A 20,467-nucleotide genomic window follows, 5' to 3' on the forward strand; every position below is an offset into this window, starting at 1 on the left:
ATGTATTGGGGCAGATTGAATGTGATAGCAAAAAATTAGGAGTAAAGGAGTTACATTGGTCAGGATTAGTCTACAGTAGGTGATTTCTTGTAGATAAACTACTTAATGTGTTTTGGCTTCCATGAAAGGGGTGGATTGTGGTTGTAATCTGTTGCAACGTTGACAGTTCATGTGAATAAAAACACTACATGATATTAAAGTATCACTGCAAGGTAAGAAAGTCAGTTTAAGATTGCAACATTAATACCATATTTCTGGTCTGTTTCCTCCTTATCCTCTCCCTGAATTTATTTTTGATGTAAAATATGAACTATAATTTAACCACTGAGTCTGTCATGTATAGTATTTGACTTATTTGGCTTGAATAATAAAGATATCAGCCTGGTATTCTTGGAGTATACTGCATTAATCAGACTTGCTGGAATGATCACATGGTACTCTGTGCCTTTCCCTGTTAGCTGCTGCTTGTCAGCAGCTGGCTGAGCTGTCGGCTGCAGGCCAGTATCTGCATACCCTTTCTCTTCAGAATATTTCAAATATACTGCCTCTTAATTATGCATTTTGCTGCAGTTTGACAAACTAAATGGTTCTCCTGCATGTTAAGAAGATTATTTTAAATTTCAGAGAATTTGTCTAGTTACTAGGCCATGTATGCATTTGAAGAATTCAGGTAGGCTCTCTATTTTATATACATCAGTGTGCTTGGTTTTTGTTCTCACCAGGTTTTTGCTGTGTAATGTCAGACGGCTCTACAGTTAGTTCTCCAAAATGTAAATGTTTCTTGCATTTTAAAATATCTACCCTGTGTATTGGGAGAAGTGTGTGGAAGAATGAGCTTCAGGTAAACGATCGCTAACTGCATGACGGAGAGTAAAGCTGGATAATTGATTATCTCTTGCACAAATTTTATAGTCGTGTAGCCAGAAGCTGCGAGTACAGTATAGAGTTATAAAACAGAAAGTGTTCTGCTGAAAAGGGTCTTTGCTATTTTTGGTTCCTGAGACCTGACAGATGCTTCTTCTCTAAAGAATACTGATTATGATAATTAAGGGAAAAAATATTGATGCTTAGATCATAGCTACGATTAGATTTTTGTGCTGCAGCACAGTCTACATGCCTGTTTTTCATAATCCTGTAGCTGTAGAATTTCATATGATATTTCTAAATGTGATTCATATGGTTAGATTGGGGTTGGGTTGGGTTTTTGTTTGCAAACATTTGAACAGCTGTGCTTGTTAAACTACAAAATTAGCATCTTTTTATTTAATATTAGTGCTGCTCAATACTGGCTCGTCCTCCATCCTTCCCCCCTCCCCCCCAATAGAACTCTCCCTATGCAGATTCAAGGTCTATTTAAACCATGACGAGTTTTTGAAGATAGCTGAAACAAAATGAATAGACATTGTAACATGATTGATGTTTTCACCTGCATTGAAATTGTACTCTATGAAAATTTCTGATCTTCAGTGGGTCTTTCACTTTTTGTTTTAGGTTTATTCACTGTTTCTTGTAGGTCATGTTATAATATTGGCCAGATAGTATCACCATTTTTATCATGACAACATTGGGGTAATCTCTTGGTATATTTTCTGTTCTATGTGCCATTGCTATAATATAATATGAAAAAAATCCCTGTGATTTATTTAGATGTAGAAAAAGATTGTTTAAGTATGTAACTAGACGTGAAGGAGATTGGCTTTGCATTCACAATGCACATTCAGTACCTGATTTTTTTCTATTAAACTTTTTTTAAAGTCAGACAAAATATGGATTACATTTTGTTAATCTGTGCTTTGCCAGATGACGTACGTGTGTGTGAGTACACATCTTGATGCTGACAAGTAGTAGAAATGAGCAACTTGAAAAATAATAATTAAAAAAAACCATATGTCTAGAATCCAGCCATAAATGATGAAGAAATATAGGCTAACAGTGACTAGAACTTCTATTGCTTATGAAATGCTGTAGGATACTGCCTCAGTGAAAAGATTTTACTGGAACACTTTGTGATGCTGTGTAACTGCAATTGTCATAGGATTGTCAAGAGGTGCTCACAAATCTTGATGTAGCCAATTGTTGGCAGTAAGTTAAATTGCAAACAGGCACACAGCCTACTATGTCATTATTTGATTTAGTAGTTATTTATATTGCACCCAAGTGTTTAAAACATATTATTAATACAGCAATATTCCGACCAGTTTTGTCACTAGAAAACAAATTACGGTAATTTGAAAAGTGTACTTCAAAAGCTCTAGCTAATTTCCAGTGGAGGCCCCATTCATGGGAAGACAAGGAAGACATTTACATAGTTCTGCAGCAGAGAGGTTTAGATTCTGGTCTATACCCCTCCTCAGGCTTGTGAATGTACTAGCCTTCCCCTCTTTGGCTTGCTTTGAAAATTACGTTGAACTTTACATGCATGAACTACTAGTGCATTCTAAAATCCTCCAAGCTGGCGGGACTGTGGCATCTGTGTAGTAACATTAATAACATTTAGAATGACATTTGGCATTTCAGTGGTATTCTGTTGAGGGTGTATCTGGATGATGTTGTTCTTCTTTATGGGATTATTATTCGCTCTTATTTCTATAGCTGTATTTACTTGTGAAGGGACCACTGTGTATCTCACAAACTAAAAAGGATTGGCCTAGTTCAGTATTTGGATGGAAGACCTATGCCTATAAGATATGGAGTTGATGATGATTCAGTAGGTAGTGCTGTTCCCTGAACTAAAGACTCAACATGGTGTTAAAGGCACTATGCTGTTGGAGATGCCATCTTTTTGGAAAAAATATAGAACTGAAGTCATGGCCACTTGTGCTCACTCAGGGCCTGACTTCCATTTACAAAGTAGGTGTTCACTTCCATGTACAAAAACATACATCCAGTTTAAATCTCAGATTTGTCTGTATACAAGTCTAGATCGGTGTCTGTCTAGCCAAGTGCGAGCACAGCTTCCATTTGTCCATGCATATATAATTCAGCACATGCAAAATACAGTTTCATTTGTGCATGTGCAAGTTTACATCTACTTTCTGACTACATATTGGCGCTAAGGAACCCATAAAAATCTCTCAGAAAGAGGTGCACAGCCAGTCTTAGACAAATTCCAGATACTGAAGAGTGATTACGTTCTGTCTACCCAAGTTCCCTCTGCAGTTTCAATTTGATATAGTGACCGTCACTTCCTGGCGAATGTTTGGGTAGTGCTGGGTACTGTTAAACAGCTGCTGGACTTCTTTGCAGAAGCATCTCACTTCAGGACTGGATGAAGAAAGCAACCCTGGTATGCTCTTTATAAAACACTTATTTGTAAAGCACTTTGGGATGAAAGGTTTCAGAGTAGCAGCCGTGTTAGTCTATATCCGCAAAAAGAACAGGAGTACTTGTGGCACCTTAGAGACTAACAAATTTATTAGAGCATAAGCTTTTGTGGACTACAGCCCACTTCTTTGGAAATTATGCATCCGAAGAAGTGGGCTGTAGTCCACGAAAGCTTATGCTCTAATAAATTTGTTAGTCTCTAAGGTGCCACAAGTACTCCTGTTCTTTTTGGGATGAAAGGCACTTGATAAATATAACTAATGTGGATGATGAGCCAAGAGTTGAACCTCAGAGAAAACAAAGGAACTAAAATCCATTGGGAATTTCATAATTCCATGTTCTAGCCAAGGACCGTCTTTTTTCCTGACAGTGGGACAGGGAATTAACCCTAAGGCAAACTTTATTTTGTTTTTTTGTTGTTGTTTTTGTTGTTGTTTTTTTTAACTGAGGGTTACAGAAACTTACACGACCAGGTCCTCAGTTTGTGAGGTCATTGGACCTTTGCCTCGTGACATCAGCTGAGGATGTGGTCCCTTGTCTTTACTAATTCTTTTTGTAGTATTTCAATAGCTTAACATGTATTTTATATGTAAAATGAAGTGAATTTTCTCACAAGCTGGATTTTCTCAACCTCTCACTGATAGGTTGTTCATAATGTTAAGATTGCTGTGCTTTTGGCCAAGAAGCCAAAGTACTCTTGTTACGTCCAGTCAAGATCAGTCTTTGTAGCAACAGAAAGCTTTGTTAAACCAAGTGTAGATTTTTCCTCTTGCTGCCTTAGGTATATTAGCCTGGGGTATTACTTAGCATACTCCCTAATGAACTAGTGTCTGTCTTTCTAGTGCACCTTCACCATCACATCTCAATGTTTTTGACTTTCTATTCCCCTATGCACTAAGCAAAACTAGTAACAATACAAAAAAGGGAAATTTTAGTCTCTTCAAAGTCAACCGTTTGTGAATACGGCAAATAGTTTTTTTTCAGAAATTGATATAATGCATTTCAAAACAGAAATAGACTATTTATATTTTGTGTGCATATAGCACCTCTCATCTGAGGATATCAAGTACTCAGGAACATTAATAAAGCCTAATAATAAATCTCTGAAGAAGATATTATGATGCCACTGCTATAGATGGGTCAACTGAGGCACAGAGCAATTAAGTGACTTGCTGAAGGCTACACACATGAGTTTTGTTGCAAAGTTGGAATAGAACCCAGGAGTCCTGATTCCTAGTCTTCTGCTTTAACCACTGCCAAATAAAAAATATAAATACCTCAAAGTAGAAAAGAATTCACCATTTTGAGTACTGTTTGACTAAAGCAAATTCCAGTGGTAAACAATCCTAGATTTACTTGTTGGCTGCAGTTTTCCCCATGCTATTACCAGCATTTCAGGTTCCTCTGGTTGGGAGCACCAGTGGGATAAGTTTAATAAAGAATAAATAAAAGAAAGTTGTGTGTCTTCCATCCTACTCTATGAAGATGGAAATGATACTGAAATTTGAAGTGGAGGCAGATAGATAAATCTTCAGAAAGGAATAGCACAAAGATCTTCAGACCAGATAAAGCCAAGTGCTCTAGGTGGATGAGGGCTTAACTTTCCAAAAATGACTAGTTACTGTGGATGCATCAATTTTTGGGTGGGGCATCTTAAAGGGGCCTAATTTTCAGAAGTACTGAACCAACCATCATCTGTGGAAAATCAGGCCCCTTTTTAAGGTCTCTTAAATTAGGCCTCAAATTCAGGAGTACTAAAATCCTTTAGTTACTTTTTGTAGAGTTAGATCCTAACCTTTTTCTTGCTAGAGAAAATGACAATATTAATGATCAAGGGAGAGGAAAGGAGAAGTTCAAGGAACATTTCAGCCTTTGCCAGAATCTAGTTTTGTGAGTGGCACTGGTGGTATAATGGTTAAGGAAAGCAAAAGCTACTTATTGTTCTGAATCCAAGGGATTGTGACTTCACAGGTAAGATGAAGTGACTAGTGAAAAAAATGTACAAAGTGGGGTAGTTGTTCTCTTCTGACAAGAAGAGAAGGAAGTTAAGGAAGTAAAGCTGCTTAAGTTAAATGGTGTTAAAGCAGAAGAGGCAGGAGAGAATGTTTAAAACAGGGTGTCAAGGGTTTTGCAGATTCAGATGCTATTTTTGAGCAGCATTTGGCAGACAGTGTCTCAAACTGATGTAACCTGCAGCACTGAATTTACTGCAGTTGCAGCATCATGAACAAAACATTTGTGAGATACTTAACCAATAGCAATTAAGAATTTTTGTAAGCAGGAGTTTAAAACCGACATTTCAATGTCAGTAAATCCAATCCAGGTATAGTTGAGATGGTGCGTTCATTTTGAGTCCTTAGTGGCTTAAACCTTCCAACAGACCAACCAGTGACCTTCTTTTTATTCCTTCTTTACAAATAGGGAAATTACATTTATGCCAATTTTTGCATTTAATGTCCAGGTTGAAGATTTTAATTGAACCACCGGAGTCGGAAAATCCAGTTATAATTCCCACAGCAAATGCAACTCCGCCACATTATGCATCTCCTAAGGCAGTAAGAAAAAATGGCGCATGGGCACAAACAGGCCAACTTATGGTTGCTGTGAGAACCATTCCACTGACACTCTTGCATCTTCTGAGATTAAAATCTCAATTTTAATGTTACGACTAATTTAAAGCCAAATTCTGAGAGCTCTCCTGAAGCAAAACTCTCATTGCAGTCAGAAAGTTGAAGCCAATCGTTAAGAGAAACAAGTTTGTTTACATTTATGGGAGATAATGCTGCCCGCTTCTTAATTAGTGTCACCTGAAAGTGAGAACAGGCATTCGCATGGCACTGTTGTAGCTGGTGTTGCAAGATGTTTACGTGCCAGATGCGCTAAAGATTCATATGAATTTTGCTTGAGTAAGGCCCACAAAATGTGGCCGTTAAGCGTTTTGTATTTTAAAAATATGAAAAACCTTTCTTTTGGACAGCCAATAGTTATTCAATCATGCTACCAACCTATAGCTGCTGAGAGAATGTTAATTCCTCATGGGAATGTTAAATTCCCTTCTTCAAACAGCTGATTATTGTATCAATGAAAGTTTTCAGCTACATACATTATATTTTCTCGAACTGATACCACAGTTGGCCCCATGTTTCATTGGCTTAGCAATTAGATACTTGAAGAAAAGGAGTTGTGTTTTTTCTAAGAAGACCCTGAATCCTAATATCTTTCTTGAAAGGAATGAAGCAACTTAATCTACACAATGCAGTGATTTTTTTTATTTTTTAATAAAACCATCTGTATCCAGTAGGGAAGGATGAGCCAGCCTTAGCCTGATCTGCCTTTGCACATCCTTGAACCAAAATTCAATAAAGGTTTGATTTAAGATACTTCCCTACACACAACCACTACCCATTGCTTTTCACTTGTAGTGATGTCTTCATTTGGATGGAGTGCTGGTTTCCACAGCATAGTGTCCTCTTCAAGAGGTAGTCAATTTCTCTCCCTCCACCCCCAACTCCAGCCATTCATTTTCAAGGGAGGCCAGTTACCCACTCACCTGTACCAGTACAGTGTGTGCCAAGTACACCTGCTGCAGGATCTGCTGTTTACCATACCTGTAAAACATCTATATTGTACTTTGTAGATTCCCTACAACTTTCTCCCTAATGGCCTGATCTGAAAATATTTCTACTCACTTCAATGGGTGTTGGATTGGGTTCCATAGTCCTCATTTTGTTCTCAGTACAGTCAATGTTAGACTCCTGTTGACTTCAGTGGGAGAAAGAACAGGAATATGGAGCCCAATCCAGAGCCAGAGCATGGGAGATCCATGCTTTCCTCCCTTCTCATAACAAGAGTGATTGTGTGTTTTTTGCATTTGCCTGAACAAAAACTGAATAGGGGCCTCACAATTTGGCTCCATGAGAGACTGAATTTGAAAGACATTCCTGCCTGGAAAAACCAGGCCCCATGAGCACTGCATTAATGGACTAGGAGAAGGGAGAAAAACATGGTCGTTAGGGACAAAAGGGAATAACAAGAATAATAATATTCTGTGTATTGCTATAGCACCTTCCATATGAAGGCCTCATCGTGCTTTACAAACATTAATAAATTAAGCCGTGCAATATGCCTATGAGACTGGTGTTATCTTTGTGGGAACACAGAGGTTCAGGGAGGGACTTAACCCAAGTCTCTCACACAAGCCTGTGGCAGAACCCAGAACAGAATCCAGATCACCTGCCTCTCATCCCTCTCCTTTAAACACGAGATGTTACTAAACTGTGTGCTCTAACAAATCCCAGCACAGGGAGGCAGTGTGGTCTAGTTATTGTAGCAGATGGGACTGGGAGTTAAGGCTCTTGGGTTCTGTTCCCAAAGCTACCACTCACTTCCTGTATGACCTTGACCTCTCATGCCTGAGTTCTCCCAGCTCTCAGAAAGGTCTAATGATACCTGTTTTACAGGGTTATTGAGATGCTTCATTAATGTTTGTAAAGAGCTTTGAGAGACACAGAAACAAGGTACTTTGGAGAGTAAGTGGATTGTTATTTGATTAAAATATTACATTTCATGAAGTGAGGTGAGGAGCTGGTAGGAGCAGTGGAAAATCACAGTTAAAACCAAACAAAAAAAAGAAAAATCTGTGACCCTCCTGATTTTAACACTTTGTGATGGCCACTGAGAGACAGTTAGTGATTATCAAGTATCAGGGGGTGATTATGGGATTACTGTCTCTTTAAAAGGACATGTACAACTACAGAGTGGTGAAGATCTGAACAGCTAAACAGCAGCTGAAGGACTTCAGCCACAGTAGGCTTAGAGAGTTCAAGCTTATTAGATCTAAACTGCACTCTCATGTAACAGGGCATGTCTCCTCCTGAAGTCAAGGGGAGTTGTGCCTGCTAGTGGCAGGGCTGAATTTGGCTCTACTCTTCACACAATGGGGGTAGCAAAATGTGACCCACTGGATATTGCAAAGTTGTCAGATAAATATCCAGGTATACATAGCACCCATACCATGTGATATATACAGCCGTTTAAAACACAGACACATTTGCCATCCTCATTGTACTTGCTGGAGAGGAGGTACAGCTGGGCGGTAAAGAGGAAGAATTCCCAGGATGAAGGGGCTGTAAAAATACCCCCATTTCCTTCAGGTCTAGGCAACAATGAGAGCAAAGTCTTGCTCTGCAGAAGAAAAAGGAAGCAAAGAACTCCTCTTTGGGAGATGAGGAGGAAGGAACATGGAGAACAACCTTTCCAAAGTACCTTTCAAAAGCCTCCGGATTGAGTGTTTCTCAGACTGCTTTGCTGAGTAGTGTTAACGTTTAAAGGGGGTACCTAGGATGCCAGGAAGATGACAGCCTAATGAGGGCGATCACTAGAGCTGACCAGAGGATGATGATTCTCTTTTGAATCCTCTTGAATGTTTTCACAAAAATGGGATTGTGTGTCCATTTTCAGATCCAAACCTGAGCTTTTCGCCGAGGGTGGGTGGGGGGAGTAGCTTGGTGGGTAGGGCACTGGCCTGTGGGAGACCAAAGTTCAGTCCTTGCTCTGCCTGATTCCAAGCAGAGTTTTTTAGCCCAGATCACTCTGAATCAGACAGAACAAGGATGAACCAGGGTCTCCCATGTCCATGCCCTAGCCAACAGGCGCTAGGCTGTGAGAAAGTCCTCCTCTCTTAGGTTTCATGGTGAAGGATCAGTTTCAACTGTCAGCTTTGAGAAAACAGAATATTTCGACTAACTTTAATTTAGGCAGAATTGTTCTGACCTAGCTCTAGCAATTGCTCCCTTGCTGCTGTTTGGCTGGAGACTGTTTTTACAAGGCTGAGTTAGCAGGGCGGCAGAGTCTCAATGAACATTGAGTTCAGGTTCAAGAGTATCCATCTTTCTGTCCAGGTTCCTATTTGGCCTTCGTTACCATGTTATCTGGGATTCAAGTAAGAGGGTTTTGTTTTGTTTTTTAACATATGTGGGGGTGGGGGGGAATCTAAGGACCAGAAGTCCACCTAACACTTCAGTTTAGGCCAGATTTTTCAAAAGTGCCCTGCACCTAGCTCCTGCCATTGTTCTCAGTAGCTGGGCACTCTAGAAAACTAGTTATCATATTTAGTGCCTGATTTGGAGTTGAATGGTCGAGTTCTTTTGAAAATGTGGCCCAATTGTGGGTGCTGAACTTTCTTTCTTTTCTTTCTAATTGGGCTCTAAACGTGTCTAAAAGGACGAGGTTAGATAAAATCTTAGATTGCAGAAAAAATGTAGAAAGCACCTAAAATTGTAGAATCTGGCGTTTTCTTGCCTCTGATTATCTAATCTTATTTACAAGTAAATAACCTGTAACCTGACCGATTAGAAAAAGTGTTCTCTCATAAGTGCACACTTAATTCGGCATGCAGACCTTACAGGTCCCTGCAGATGATTTTTCACACAAGGTGAGCAAAATGTTTGGGGGTTTGGGATTTGTTTGGGTTTTTTTTTTTTTTTTAGTTTAAAGATATGTTTTTTGATATTTCTTGTCTTCAGTGATAACATCATGATGGTAGTGAATGGTGGACAAAAGCATTTTCTGATCAAACAAGGCAGGGCTAATGTCAAGAAGGTCCAGCTTAACCCATAGAAAAATTAGCTTCAGGTGAATGAAATGTACCCAGTGTGTGACCTTGTCATCATGAAAAGCTTCAGGCAATAGCATCTATATCTAAATTTGCATGTAAACAACAGTTACAGCACTTCTTGGGAATAAATAAATGCATGTCCCAGTTATGCCAAGTGATTGCAGCATCAATATATGTGCTTTGAAAACAAAGCATACAGCCCAACTATAATCCTACACAGGAGCAAGGGAAACAAACCCTCCAAGCCAAATGAGTGCTGAAACCTTATGATATGTAAAAATGCAGTATAGCACCATTGGACACATCCCCATATGGACAGGGAGCAGTCTGATTGCAAGAAGGACAGTGTATAATATAGATATATTCAGTGCCTCAGGGAGGGAAAAACCTATTCTCAGACTGGAAAAAGATGTGTCAAAACATAAAGATGAAACATCAAAGATTTTTCTTGCCTGTTCTATATATTGCTGCCACTAGCACTAGGTAATAAATTTCCTGAACCAGATTCTTGGCTGTTGTAAATCAGAGTAGCTCCACTGAAGTCACTTTATCTATTCCAATTTTCATCAGCTAAGGATCTGACCCATTGCACCTGATTCTTAATACACTTAGACACCAGAAGCTCATAATCCCAATTTACACATTTGTTTAATAATCTGTTTATGAGGAGTAGTGTAAAAAGGAGCAGAAGAAAAACTCAAATGAAAAAAATAGGGCAAAAGGTGCTGCAGAGAGCTAGGAGAGAGCAAGATGCGTACAGAGAGACTGCATGTGGGTGGAGATGCGGGGTAGTGGGGGAGAGAAGATGAGGGGGAGGAGGAATTCAACCAACAAATAATACTGTGGGCCAGATTCTTGGCTGGTGTAAATTGATATAGCTCCATCATTTCAGTCCTTCAGTGGCGCTCTGATGGTTTACACCCAGGGCCGGCTCCAGGCACCAGCGAAGGAAGCAGGTGCCTGGGGCGGCCAATAGAAAGGGCGGCAGTCCATCCGTTGTTGGGGCGGCACTTCAGCAGCAGCTCAATCGGTCCGCAGTCCTTGGCGGCGGGTCCTGTAATCCCTGTATTCCTCCTTGGCGGCAGGTCAATCGTTTTTGTGTTTGTTTTTTTTTTTGTTTTTCCGCCGCTTGGAGTGGCAAAAAAGCTGGAGCTGGCCTTGTTTACACCAACTGACAGTCTGGTCCAGTATATATTATAGATCATGCTGTACTGAAGGGGAAAGAACTGAAACTTGTAGCCTGATTCAGAGTGAGACTAAGCACCCACTGAAGTCAGTGGTTGCAATTGCCCTTTACGATGTGGCCTCTTATGCTGCTCCAGTGGCATAAAGAGGATGTTGATTGCAGCCATCTACAGAATAACCAAACACAGGGATTCTCTTGAGCCAGCATAGAACCAGGGTAATGGCCCCGCCCCTATGCCAGCCCCAATTCCCTATCCCTAGCATAGGGGGTATGTCAGAGGAGGAGGCGGCACATGGAAGGAGTGTTAGCTAATCTCTGTTGGCATAACTGCTCATAGAGGACCACTGCAAGCCAACACAAGTTAGAGCATCCCTGAGGCTGCTTTAAATTGTAATGGGGCAAAAACTGGGGAGTTGCAAAGGGTGGCTTCAAGTCAGGTTTCCCTGCTCCTATACTGCATCCAGTAGAGGGAAGGAATATTGCAAAATGAGGCCTAGTGAGTGTTGTGGGTGCCCAGCACTTCTGAGGATTTAAGATCTGTGATTGTCTTGAAACTACCATGGAATTGCTCATGAAAGAAAACAAGTTATGAAATCGGAATCCAATCTATACCTGTGTACTACAACAATGCAAAAGGGCATGATCTCCCTTCTCCCTTGAGGGAAGAAGATCCCTACAGCATAAACGGACCCGGGGATTTCAGGTAAGCATGCTCAAGTCCCAAGTACTGCATGCTCAACCTGGTGGAAAAAAGCTGTTCAGAAAAGCTGACAAAGAGGCAAAAATCCCTCCATTGCTGTGCTGCAGTACAGAAGGTCACATACATACTGCAGCTAGGCACTCTTGCTAGCTAGATGATGATGAGCAGGAAAGCTGTACTCCAAAGCTCTCTCTATCCAGCAGATTAACCAGAGATTTCTTCAGCTGCATGATAAGCTCCGCTACAGAAGCATTAAAGTAAAAAAAGATAGAAATTCTACTAAGACTGCTCAGTAAAACCATTACTAGACTTCAAACCAGTCAATAAAGCAAAGATTAGATGTGGCTAGATTTGGAAAATATCTGTGGGAAGAGGTGCTGTTTGTCTCCTCAGGTCCTACATCTGTGTTAGAGCAAACAGAGAGAGGCAGCAGTAAAGATGGAAGGCCAGAGCCTTCGCTGCTGGGAATAGGCACAGGTCCATCTACGGACCTGTGCCTTTGCTGGAGCTACCACCATTACATGTGCGGAAGTTCTGGCCCAGAATAATTATCATTTATTCTAGACCAGAAAAACCTTGGTTAATGCAACATCTGTTTAAGGTATGGTCACATTCCAAAGTTCTAGTCAGATTGTGTTTAGTCTACAGACTCGAGAGACACGTTTCCCTTGACAGTGGGGTAAATATAAGAGATGCTTGGGGCAGGAGACTGAGAATTTGTCTTGGATGCCAAGATTATTTGCAAACATTACCAGACATAATGTTGGAGCGACCACACGCTAACAGTGACCCTTGTCCTTCAAAACACAAGCACTCAAGCTAGGTAGCAGTTGGTCAGTTGTCCTTGCTTACTCAAAAGTGTATTGCAGTGGATGTGGATTAGTAGAATATTTGCACGTCTGAGTTAGGGGTACAAGTCCTTATCATGGTGTGTGAGGGTGTCCATAAAGATCAAGGATTGTGAAATGATCCTGGCAGCTGGGGAGCAGAGTAGAATCTACATGTCACACTATATATATGGAATTGGATTGGCTAATCAAAACCAGCCTTTGTAGCTTTCAGTGGAATATTTTTTTATAATGGCAGGTAGCCTCTGCTCTGCTTGCATAGCTGTGTGCGGTCAAGTAAGTTCTCTGTGGCAATGACTCAGCGTATTTCATTCACCTAAAGATTTCACTCGCTCTCTCTACTGCGATTCCATTTGCCCCCCTGATAATTCTCATCCCCACCCCCCTCTTTCTAGCAACAGCTGCACTTTTACCCTTGGGCCGAGAGAACACTGCCTCTTCTGAAGCTGCAATACCAGATGCTAGAGGCTCTGCAAGAGTAATACACTTTGATCTTTCTCTCTAAGTGACTATGGGATACACGGCCCAATCCTATGCAGTGTGGAGCGCCTGTGTGAGATGCTGAGCACCTTGAACGCTGAGTGAAATGAGTGAGGGTCCATGGGAGAGTTGTTGAGAGAACCCATCGCCTCATGAGAGATGCTCAGTATCTTGCAGTATCAGGCCCACAGTTTTTTTTTTTCAGTGCACTGAGACAGAATGGTACACAATAATAGCATTTACCCAGAGCTTTTCATTCCTAGGCCTCAAAGCAGTTTACAAAGGAGGGGAGGGTATCATTATCCGTATTTCAAAGATGGAGAAATGGAGACCGAGAGCGTGACTTAAGTCACTGCCAGTGCTAGGAAGAGAACTGAGGTGTGAAATCCTGGCTCCTCTGAAGTCAGTGGCAAAACTCCCATTGACTTTAATGGTGGCCAGAATTTCAACCCACGTCCCCTAGCCCAGTGGTTCTCAACCAGGAGTATGTGTACCCTTGGGGGCACGCAAAGGTCTTCCAGGGGGTACATCAGCTCATCTAGATATTTGCCTAGTTTTACAACAGGCTACATAAAAAGCACTAGTGAAGTTAGTACTAGGGTTACCATACGTCCTCTTTTTCCCGGACATGTCCAGCTTTTCGGCACTCAAACCCCCGTCCGGGGGGAATTGCCAAAAAGCCGAACATGTCCGGGGAAAATGGCAGCTCTGCTCCTCCCCTGACTCTTCGGCTCTGTTTAAGAGCCGGGCTGCCCGAGCGCTACCGGCTTCGGGCAGCCCCCATGCCTCTGGACCCTGTGCCGCCGGAGCCCGGGAGGGGAAGTGCCCGGCTGGGGGCGCGGGGTCCGGAGGCAAGGGGGCTGCCCGAAGCCCAAGCGCTACCAGCTTCACGGTTTGCCGGGCAGTCTCCAGACCCTGCGCCCCTGGCAGGGCGCTTCCCCTCCCGGGCTCCAGCTGCACTCGGGAAGTGCCGGCCGGGGGCGCAGGGTCTGGGGGCTGCCCGGCAAACCGTGAAGCCTGTAGCGCTCGGGCAGCCCTTTTCGCGTGGCTGAGAGTGGGAGGGGGAGGGGCGGAGTTAGGGCAGGGCTGGGGTGGGGAAATGGGCGGGGCCAGGGCCCGTGGAGGGTCCTCTTTTTTTATTTGTTAGATATGGTAACCCTACTCAGTACAAACTAAAATTTCATACAGACCGTGACTTGTTTATACTGCTCTCTGTATTACACACTGAAATGTAAGTACAATATTTATATTCCAATTGATTTATTTTATAATTATATGGTAAAAATGAGAAAGTAAGCAATTTTTCTGTAATAGTGTCTTGTAACACTTCAGTATTTTTAGATCTGATTTTGTAAGCAAGTAGTTTTGAAGTGAGGTGAAACTTGGGGTATGTAAGACAAATCAGACTCCTGAAAGGGGGGCAGTAGTCTGGAAAGGTTGAGAGCCACTGCCCTAGCCCCTTGGATTGTATTGCCTCCAGGAGGTACACTCATGCATTGACAGGGATACGTACGCCTGATAATACAGTATTATCTCCATGATTATCATCATGTTCCCCAGCCTCAGTTATCTCAGAGATCCAGTGTCCTTCAATTTTGTCTCAACTTAAGTCCTACTTAGTAGTACTTGTAGTAGCTGCTGACAGCTTTTATTAGGAAAAAAACCATCAACAGGCCAAGCTCTGAGTGACACCCGTTGTATTCTTGTCTGACTATATATTTATATCTACATTTCTATCCACTGCTGTAAGTGAAACCATTTCCCTCCTAGCTCAGGATACAGAATGTTGCAATGTGACCATCTTCTGAGAGAGAGGACACATTTTGTTTATAGGTTGGTGAGGTTCCAAAGGTGTAAGATGAAGACAGTTAGATTTTGTTTTGTTTTTCCAGTCCAAGTTGCTGAATAAAGTGACAAGTGCGGTTTCTAGACCGGAATTATTAGTGTGTCAGTCCATTAGACTTGGCAGAGGCCTACAGATTTGCTTATGTTGCTGAAATTCAGATCTATTTGTCTGGTATACTTACTGGCAGAATGCGTGTGGTTTTTTTTTTTTTTTTTAATTTAAACTAAATATCTCATCACTTTTCAGCAGACAGTAAGAAATAAATGAAAGTGCCTTGCATTCATCCATGCTTTAGTGTGAGCAACTATAAAGATGGGATCCTGGTCAGTTTGCAAAGCATCTGAAAAGAAGATTTGAAACCCTGAATAAATATGGACAGGAATATTGTTAAGGATGAGTTATCCAGAGTAGTAGCATATCACTATTTATTCCAGTCTACATGAAAGAAAAATGACAAGAAGGGCTGTTCCTGTAAATACAATGGATAATAATTCTGTATACATCATAGTTAATAGCTCTTTGGACTTCATTAGCTCCTCCCAACCAAGAATCCCAGAGCACTTTAAGGACGTTAATGAATTAAGACTCACAGCACCCCATAGTGTGGGATGCAATAATCCATGTGGGATTGTTATCGCTACTTCACATTTAATGGAAAAAAATGAGGTTAAATGACTAGCCCAAGATGCCAAGTTAGTGGGAGTGCTACAAATCATATCTCCTGACTCCTCCAACCACTAAACTATACCCCCTCTCTAACACCTGGATTGTAATGTCCTGGCTTGGGTTAAAATTTCAGGCCAACTTTCTAGGAAAGCAGGATACCCTAGGGATTGTCTACACTGGCGATTGGCTCCAATTTCAGCCAAAAAATGGCTAGCCAGAGCTCTCGTGTGAACTGGGAAACCTATTGTAAAATGCACTCGTGTAAATCGTGACTTATAGCAGTTTAAAAAAAAATAAAAAAAAATAAATTAATGGAGATATCCTATCTCCTAGAGCTGGAAGGGACCTTGAAAGGTCATTGAGTCCAGCCCCCTGCCTTCACTAGCAGGACCAAGTACTGATTTTTGCCCCAGATCTCTAGGTGGCCCCCTCAAGGATTGAACTCACAATCCTGGGTTTAGCAGGCCAATGCTCAAACCACTGAGCTATCCCTCCCCCTAAAAATGAATGTCAGAGGACCAGAAATCTCAGCAAATTATTTTTGGACTCTTGGGTGCAAGTTATCTGAACATGATGATTGAAAAATGTTTATCTCTAGCAGATGTTGTCTAACATCTCCTCAGCTACTAATGTCACATCCTCATATGATACAAGTACACCTCTACCTCGATATAATGCGACCTGATATAACACAAATTCGGATATAACGCGGTAAAGCAGTGCTCCGGGGGGGAGGGGGCTGCGCACTCTGGAGTTTATCCTGTCTACAATAGGAGTTTGCACCATTGCAGCTCTACTGGTTGCTGACTACTAATGGCTTATATCAGGACAGCTCTTCAGTATAGACAAGGCCTAAGGTGTATGTCTCAGACAAAGGGTAAAGGTGCTCCAGCATGTAAGGGATTAGTGAGTTCCTGCCTATCACATGGCTGAGGTGCATGATGTTATTTAAAGCAGGGGTTCTAACCTTTTTCTTTCTGAGGCCCCCCAACATGCTATAAAAATTCCATGGCCCACCTGTGCCACAGCAATTGTTTTTCTGCATATAAAAACCAGGGAAAGCATTAGGGGGTAGCAAGCAGGGCAATTGCCTGAGGTCCCACACCACAGGGGGCCCCGTGAAGCTAAGTTGCTCAGATTTCGGCTTCAGCCCCGGGTGGCGGGACTTGGTGCCCCAAACTTCAGCCCCAGGGGTGGGGCTTCAGCTTTCTGCCCTGGGCCCCAGCAAGTTAATGCTAGCCCTGCTTGGCAGATCCCCGGGCCCCGGACCCCTGGTTGAGAACCACTGATTTAAAGAAAGGGGAAACTGATGCAAAGGAAACTACCAGAGGGAAAGGGTGTGCCCTTGCCACTCCCTGCTGGAAAGGCCTTGCATAGTTACTGCCCAGTAGTTTGAGCTGATTTTTTTTTTTTTTTTTTTTTTCTGGTTTTTGGAAATAAGTCAAGCCCTGAAGAAAGGGATGCGAGGAGACTTGTAGTTAGGATTCTTGTTCTGACCCCAGATGTTGAGGCTGCTTATGAACTTTCAGGCAGACTTTTTTAGAAGGTGGCCTGGAATTTTAACCCAAACCAGCACCTTCTGGTCCTTGAGCTGTAACCAAAGATTAATGAAAAGCAACAGAGAGTCCTGTGGCACCTTATAGACTAACAGACGTATTGGAGCATAAGCTCTTGTGGTTGAATACCCACTTTGTCGTATCATGCGTCTGATGAAATGTGTATTCGCCCACGAAAGCTTATGCTCCAAAACGTCTGTTAGTCTATAAGGTGCCACAGGACTCTTTGTCGCTTTTTACAGATCCAGACTAACACGGCTACCCCAAAGATTAATGGACACCACCGGGGAATGGGGTTTTTTTCTGGGTCAAATATTAACAGGTGGTGAATGTGCAGTGCCTTTCTTTAAGGCTTGCATGTGTTCTAGAGAGCTTAAAATTCTGCTACTACCATGTCTGTTTTCTAACCTCTTCTTTTCATATTCACCTTAACTTATAAAAAGCCTCTATATTTTGAAGATCCTTCATATCTAACTTCAGTTTTAAGTTTTAAACATGTGAATGCTAAATCTTTCTGATTTGAGTGATATCACAGCTTTGTATGTTTATTGCTTGACTATGTTTCTTTATTGTAAGTCAAGACAGAATTCACCTGTGATCTGGGTAAAAGCAAAAGAATGTTAAATGATTTCAACATTTTAAAGGTATTTTACACAGCTGCTACTGCACCCCATCAAACATGCTGATCTATTGCCCACTTGGAATGAGCACTTAACAGTTCTACTCTGTTTCTCTGACACCAAAGCAGTTCTCTGGAGTGTTGTAAGCTTACCTTAAATTCTTCCTTGAGGTATGTTTATAATGTGGTTCCTGTAGTGCATATGTAGTCTGCAGTTTCTTGAAACCATCCTTATATATGAATGAGAATGATAGGGAAGTGTCCTTGTGTCCCCAAGACATTTTCCTATCAATGAGTTCCATTAACAGTAAGCCACAGAACAAATAGGAGAGAGACTTTCTTTTTTCCTTTCCTTTCTTCGTTCATGTGGAAGAGAGAGAGGTTTTCAGTGTTCTGGTTCTCTTGTTATTTCAGGCCTACTAATTTCTGGACCAGACTGTTCACTGATAGGTTTTTGTTTTCAAACTTTTGAAAACTGAGGTGTCCCCCCCCCCCCCTTTCAGGAAAATGAAAGAAGTTGTGCCCCCAATCAACCCCTCCTTGTGTTAAAGGCCTAGCCCTAAATGAGTATTCCTTGTATGGATCTTCATGGTATGATACAGTCAACTTGTGGAACTCCTTGCCTGAGGAGGTTGTGAAGGCTAGGACTATAACAGTGTTTAAAAGAACAGGAGTACTTGTGGCACCTTAGAGACTAACAAATTTATTAGAGCATAAGCTTTCGTGGACTATACGTTTAAAAGCATTTAAAAGAGAACTAAATAAATTCATGGAGGTTAAGTCCGTTAATCGCTATTAGCCAGGAAGGGTAAGGAATGGTGTCCCTAGCCTCTGTTTGTCAGAGGGTGAAGATGGATGGCAGGAGAGAGATCACTTGATCATTACCTGTTAGGTTCACTCCCTCTGGGGCACCTGGCATTGGCCACTGTCGGTAGACAGGATACTGGGCTAGATGGACCTTTGGTCTGACCCAGTACGGCCGTTCTTATGTTTTCCTTTCTTATATGCTTCAGTGAGCAGTGAAATCATTAACAAATTAACAATGTTGACATTTAAAATATCATTGGCAGCTGAGTTAGTATCCATGGAAATAATGGGACTGTTCGCAACTTGTTTCTTGTTCTCTGCAAACTCAGGCAGTTATCAAGTGCTCTGGAGAACAATTGAGTCCATGCCCCTCCCCATCCCAAATTCATTCTTTGTGTCCTACTCTCTATGGTAGTGCATCCCACACTATGGGAAGTGCTGCATTAATATTTCTAAAGTAATATTTACAGCAACCTAATCTGTTAAACTGAGGGCTACCTCTGCCCAGGAGCTGCATCTCTGCTGTCCTTGTGCTTTGCAGTGTTGTAGCCATGTTAGTCCCAGGATATTAGAGAGAGTGGATGAGGTAATATCTTTTACTGGACCAACTTCTGTTGCTGAAAGAAACAAGCTTTCAAGTTACACAGAGCTCTTCTTCAGGTTTAGGAAAGGTACAGAGTGCCACAGCTAAATAAAAGGTGGAACAGATTGTTTAGCAAAGGTAATTAACACACATTCTAAGGGACCATTCCAGGTGAAGTAACCCATTAACACCCCTGCAGTCATAGGACAAAAAGGGGATTAGCTGCGGGTTACAGATTGTTGTAATGAGCCATATAGCCAATGTCTTTATTAAAACCATGATTTTTAGTGTCTAGAAAAGTTATGAATTTTGTCCTATGACTGCATTCACTTAGTCTTGAATGATCCATTACAATGTATGTTAACTACTTATGCTAAACAATTTGTTCCACCTTGTATTTAGCTGATACACTCTGGGTATGTCTACACAGCAACTAGCTACCCACAGCTGGCCCATGCCAGCTGACTTGGGCTGTCGGGGCTTGGACTGTAGGACTGTTTCATTGTTGTGTAGACTTCCAAGCCCACCCTCTGGGTCCTAGAGCCCACCCCCAGCTCAGAAGTCTACACAGCAACGAAACAGCCCCACAAACTAAGTCAGCTGGCATGGGCCAGAACTCACTAGCTGTATATTAAGCTCATTCTTAATGTTACTGTGCTGACATCTTCATTGCAATTATAAAATGCTAGTTGCCATCCCCTCAGCAAGAGAACTGCTTTCACTTGAATATGTACTGATAGCTTTCCTCCTGTCAGCTTAGACAAATGAGAAAATTAACTACACAAAGAAATTTGGCTTATTGTAAAAGCCATCATCTATTTGACCTAGTTTTAAAGAAGGCACTTGCTTAAAGCAGCTGGCTAAGTAAGCAGATGTTTTGGTGGAGGTTAATCCAGTAGTAAAACAGCATACAGCAGCAAAAAACCTCTCCATTTAAAATAAATGGCCACTAAAGAAATATTTATCTAGTGGCATACCGTACCTTAAATGGCAGATATTTTGCTTCTAGAAATAAATGTACTAGAGATACTGAACAGTGTTCTGCAGCATTCTAATTTCCATGGAAGAAAAGGTACATATTGAATTAGCAGATCTAGATTCTCTGTGGTGAAACTGCTGTTTGGATCGTACAGGTGAAATGTCAGCCACTTGAAAGTGTTTTTTACAGGTATCTAGAAAAGCATATTCATTCACGGAGCAGGGATGGCTGAAAAGTGATGCAAAGAGATGAAGAAT

General features: G+C 41.6%; 1 protein-coding gene across 3 annotated transcripts in view; it reads left to right on the top strand.

Moving 5' to 3' along the window:
- The window catches only part of EVL (Enah/Vasp-like), a 225,346-nt gene that overhangs the window by 33,892 nt on the left and 170,987 nt on the right, over positions 1 to 20,467 (top strand). The window contains exon 1 of one of the 3 annotated variants that reach the window (XM_054025088.1): positions 475 to 670. The exons of 1 other annotated variant lie outside the window; for it this stretch is intronic. In XM_054025088.1, coding sequence (XP_053881063.1) covers positions 648 to 670 — 23 coding nt within the window. In that variant the 5' untranslated portion in view covers positions 475 to 647. Of the gene's footprint in view, positions 1 to 474; positions 671 to 20,467 lie in introns of those variants that run through there. One more of the 3 variants, XM_054025092.1, reaches the window with a different exon arrangement.

This window comes from Malaclemys terrapin, chromosome 4 (assembly GCF_027887155.1).
Source record: "Malaclemys terrapin pileata isolate rMalTer1 chromosome 4, rMalTer1.hap1, whole genome shotgun sequence".
In the NCBI taxonomy this organism is placed as follows: domain Eukaryota; kingdom Metazoa; phylum Chordata; order Testudines; family Emydidae; genus Malaclemys; species Malaclemys terrapin.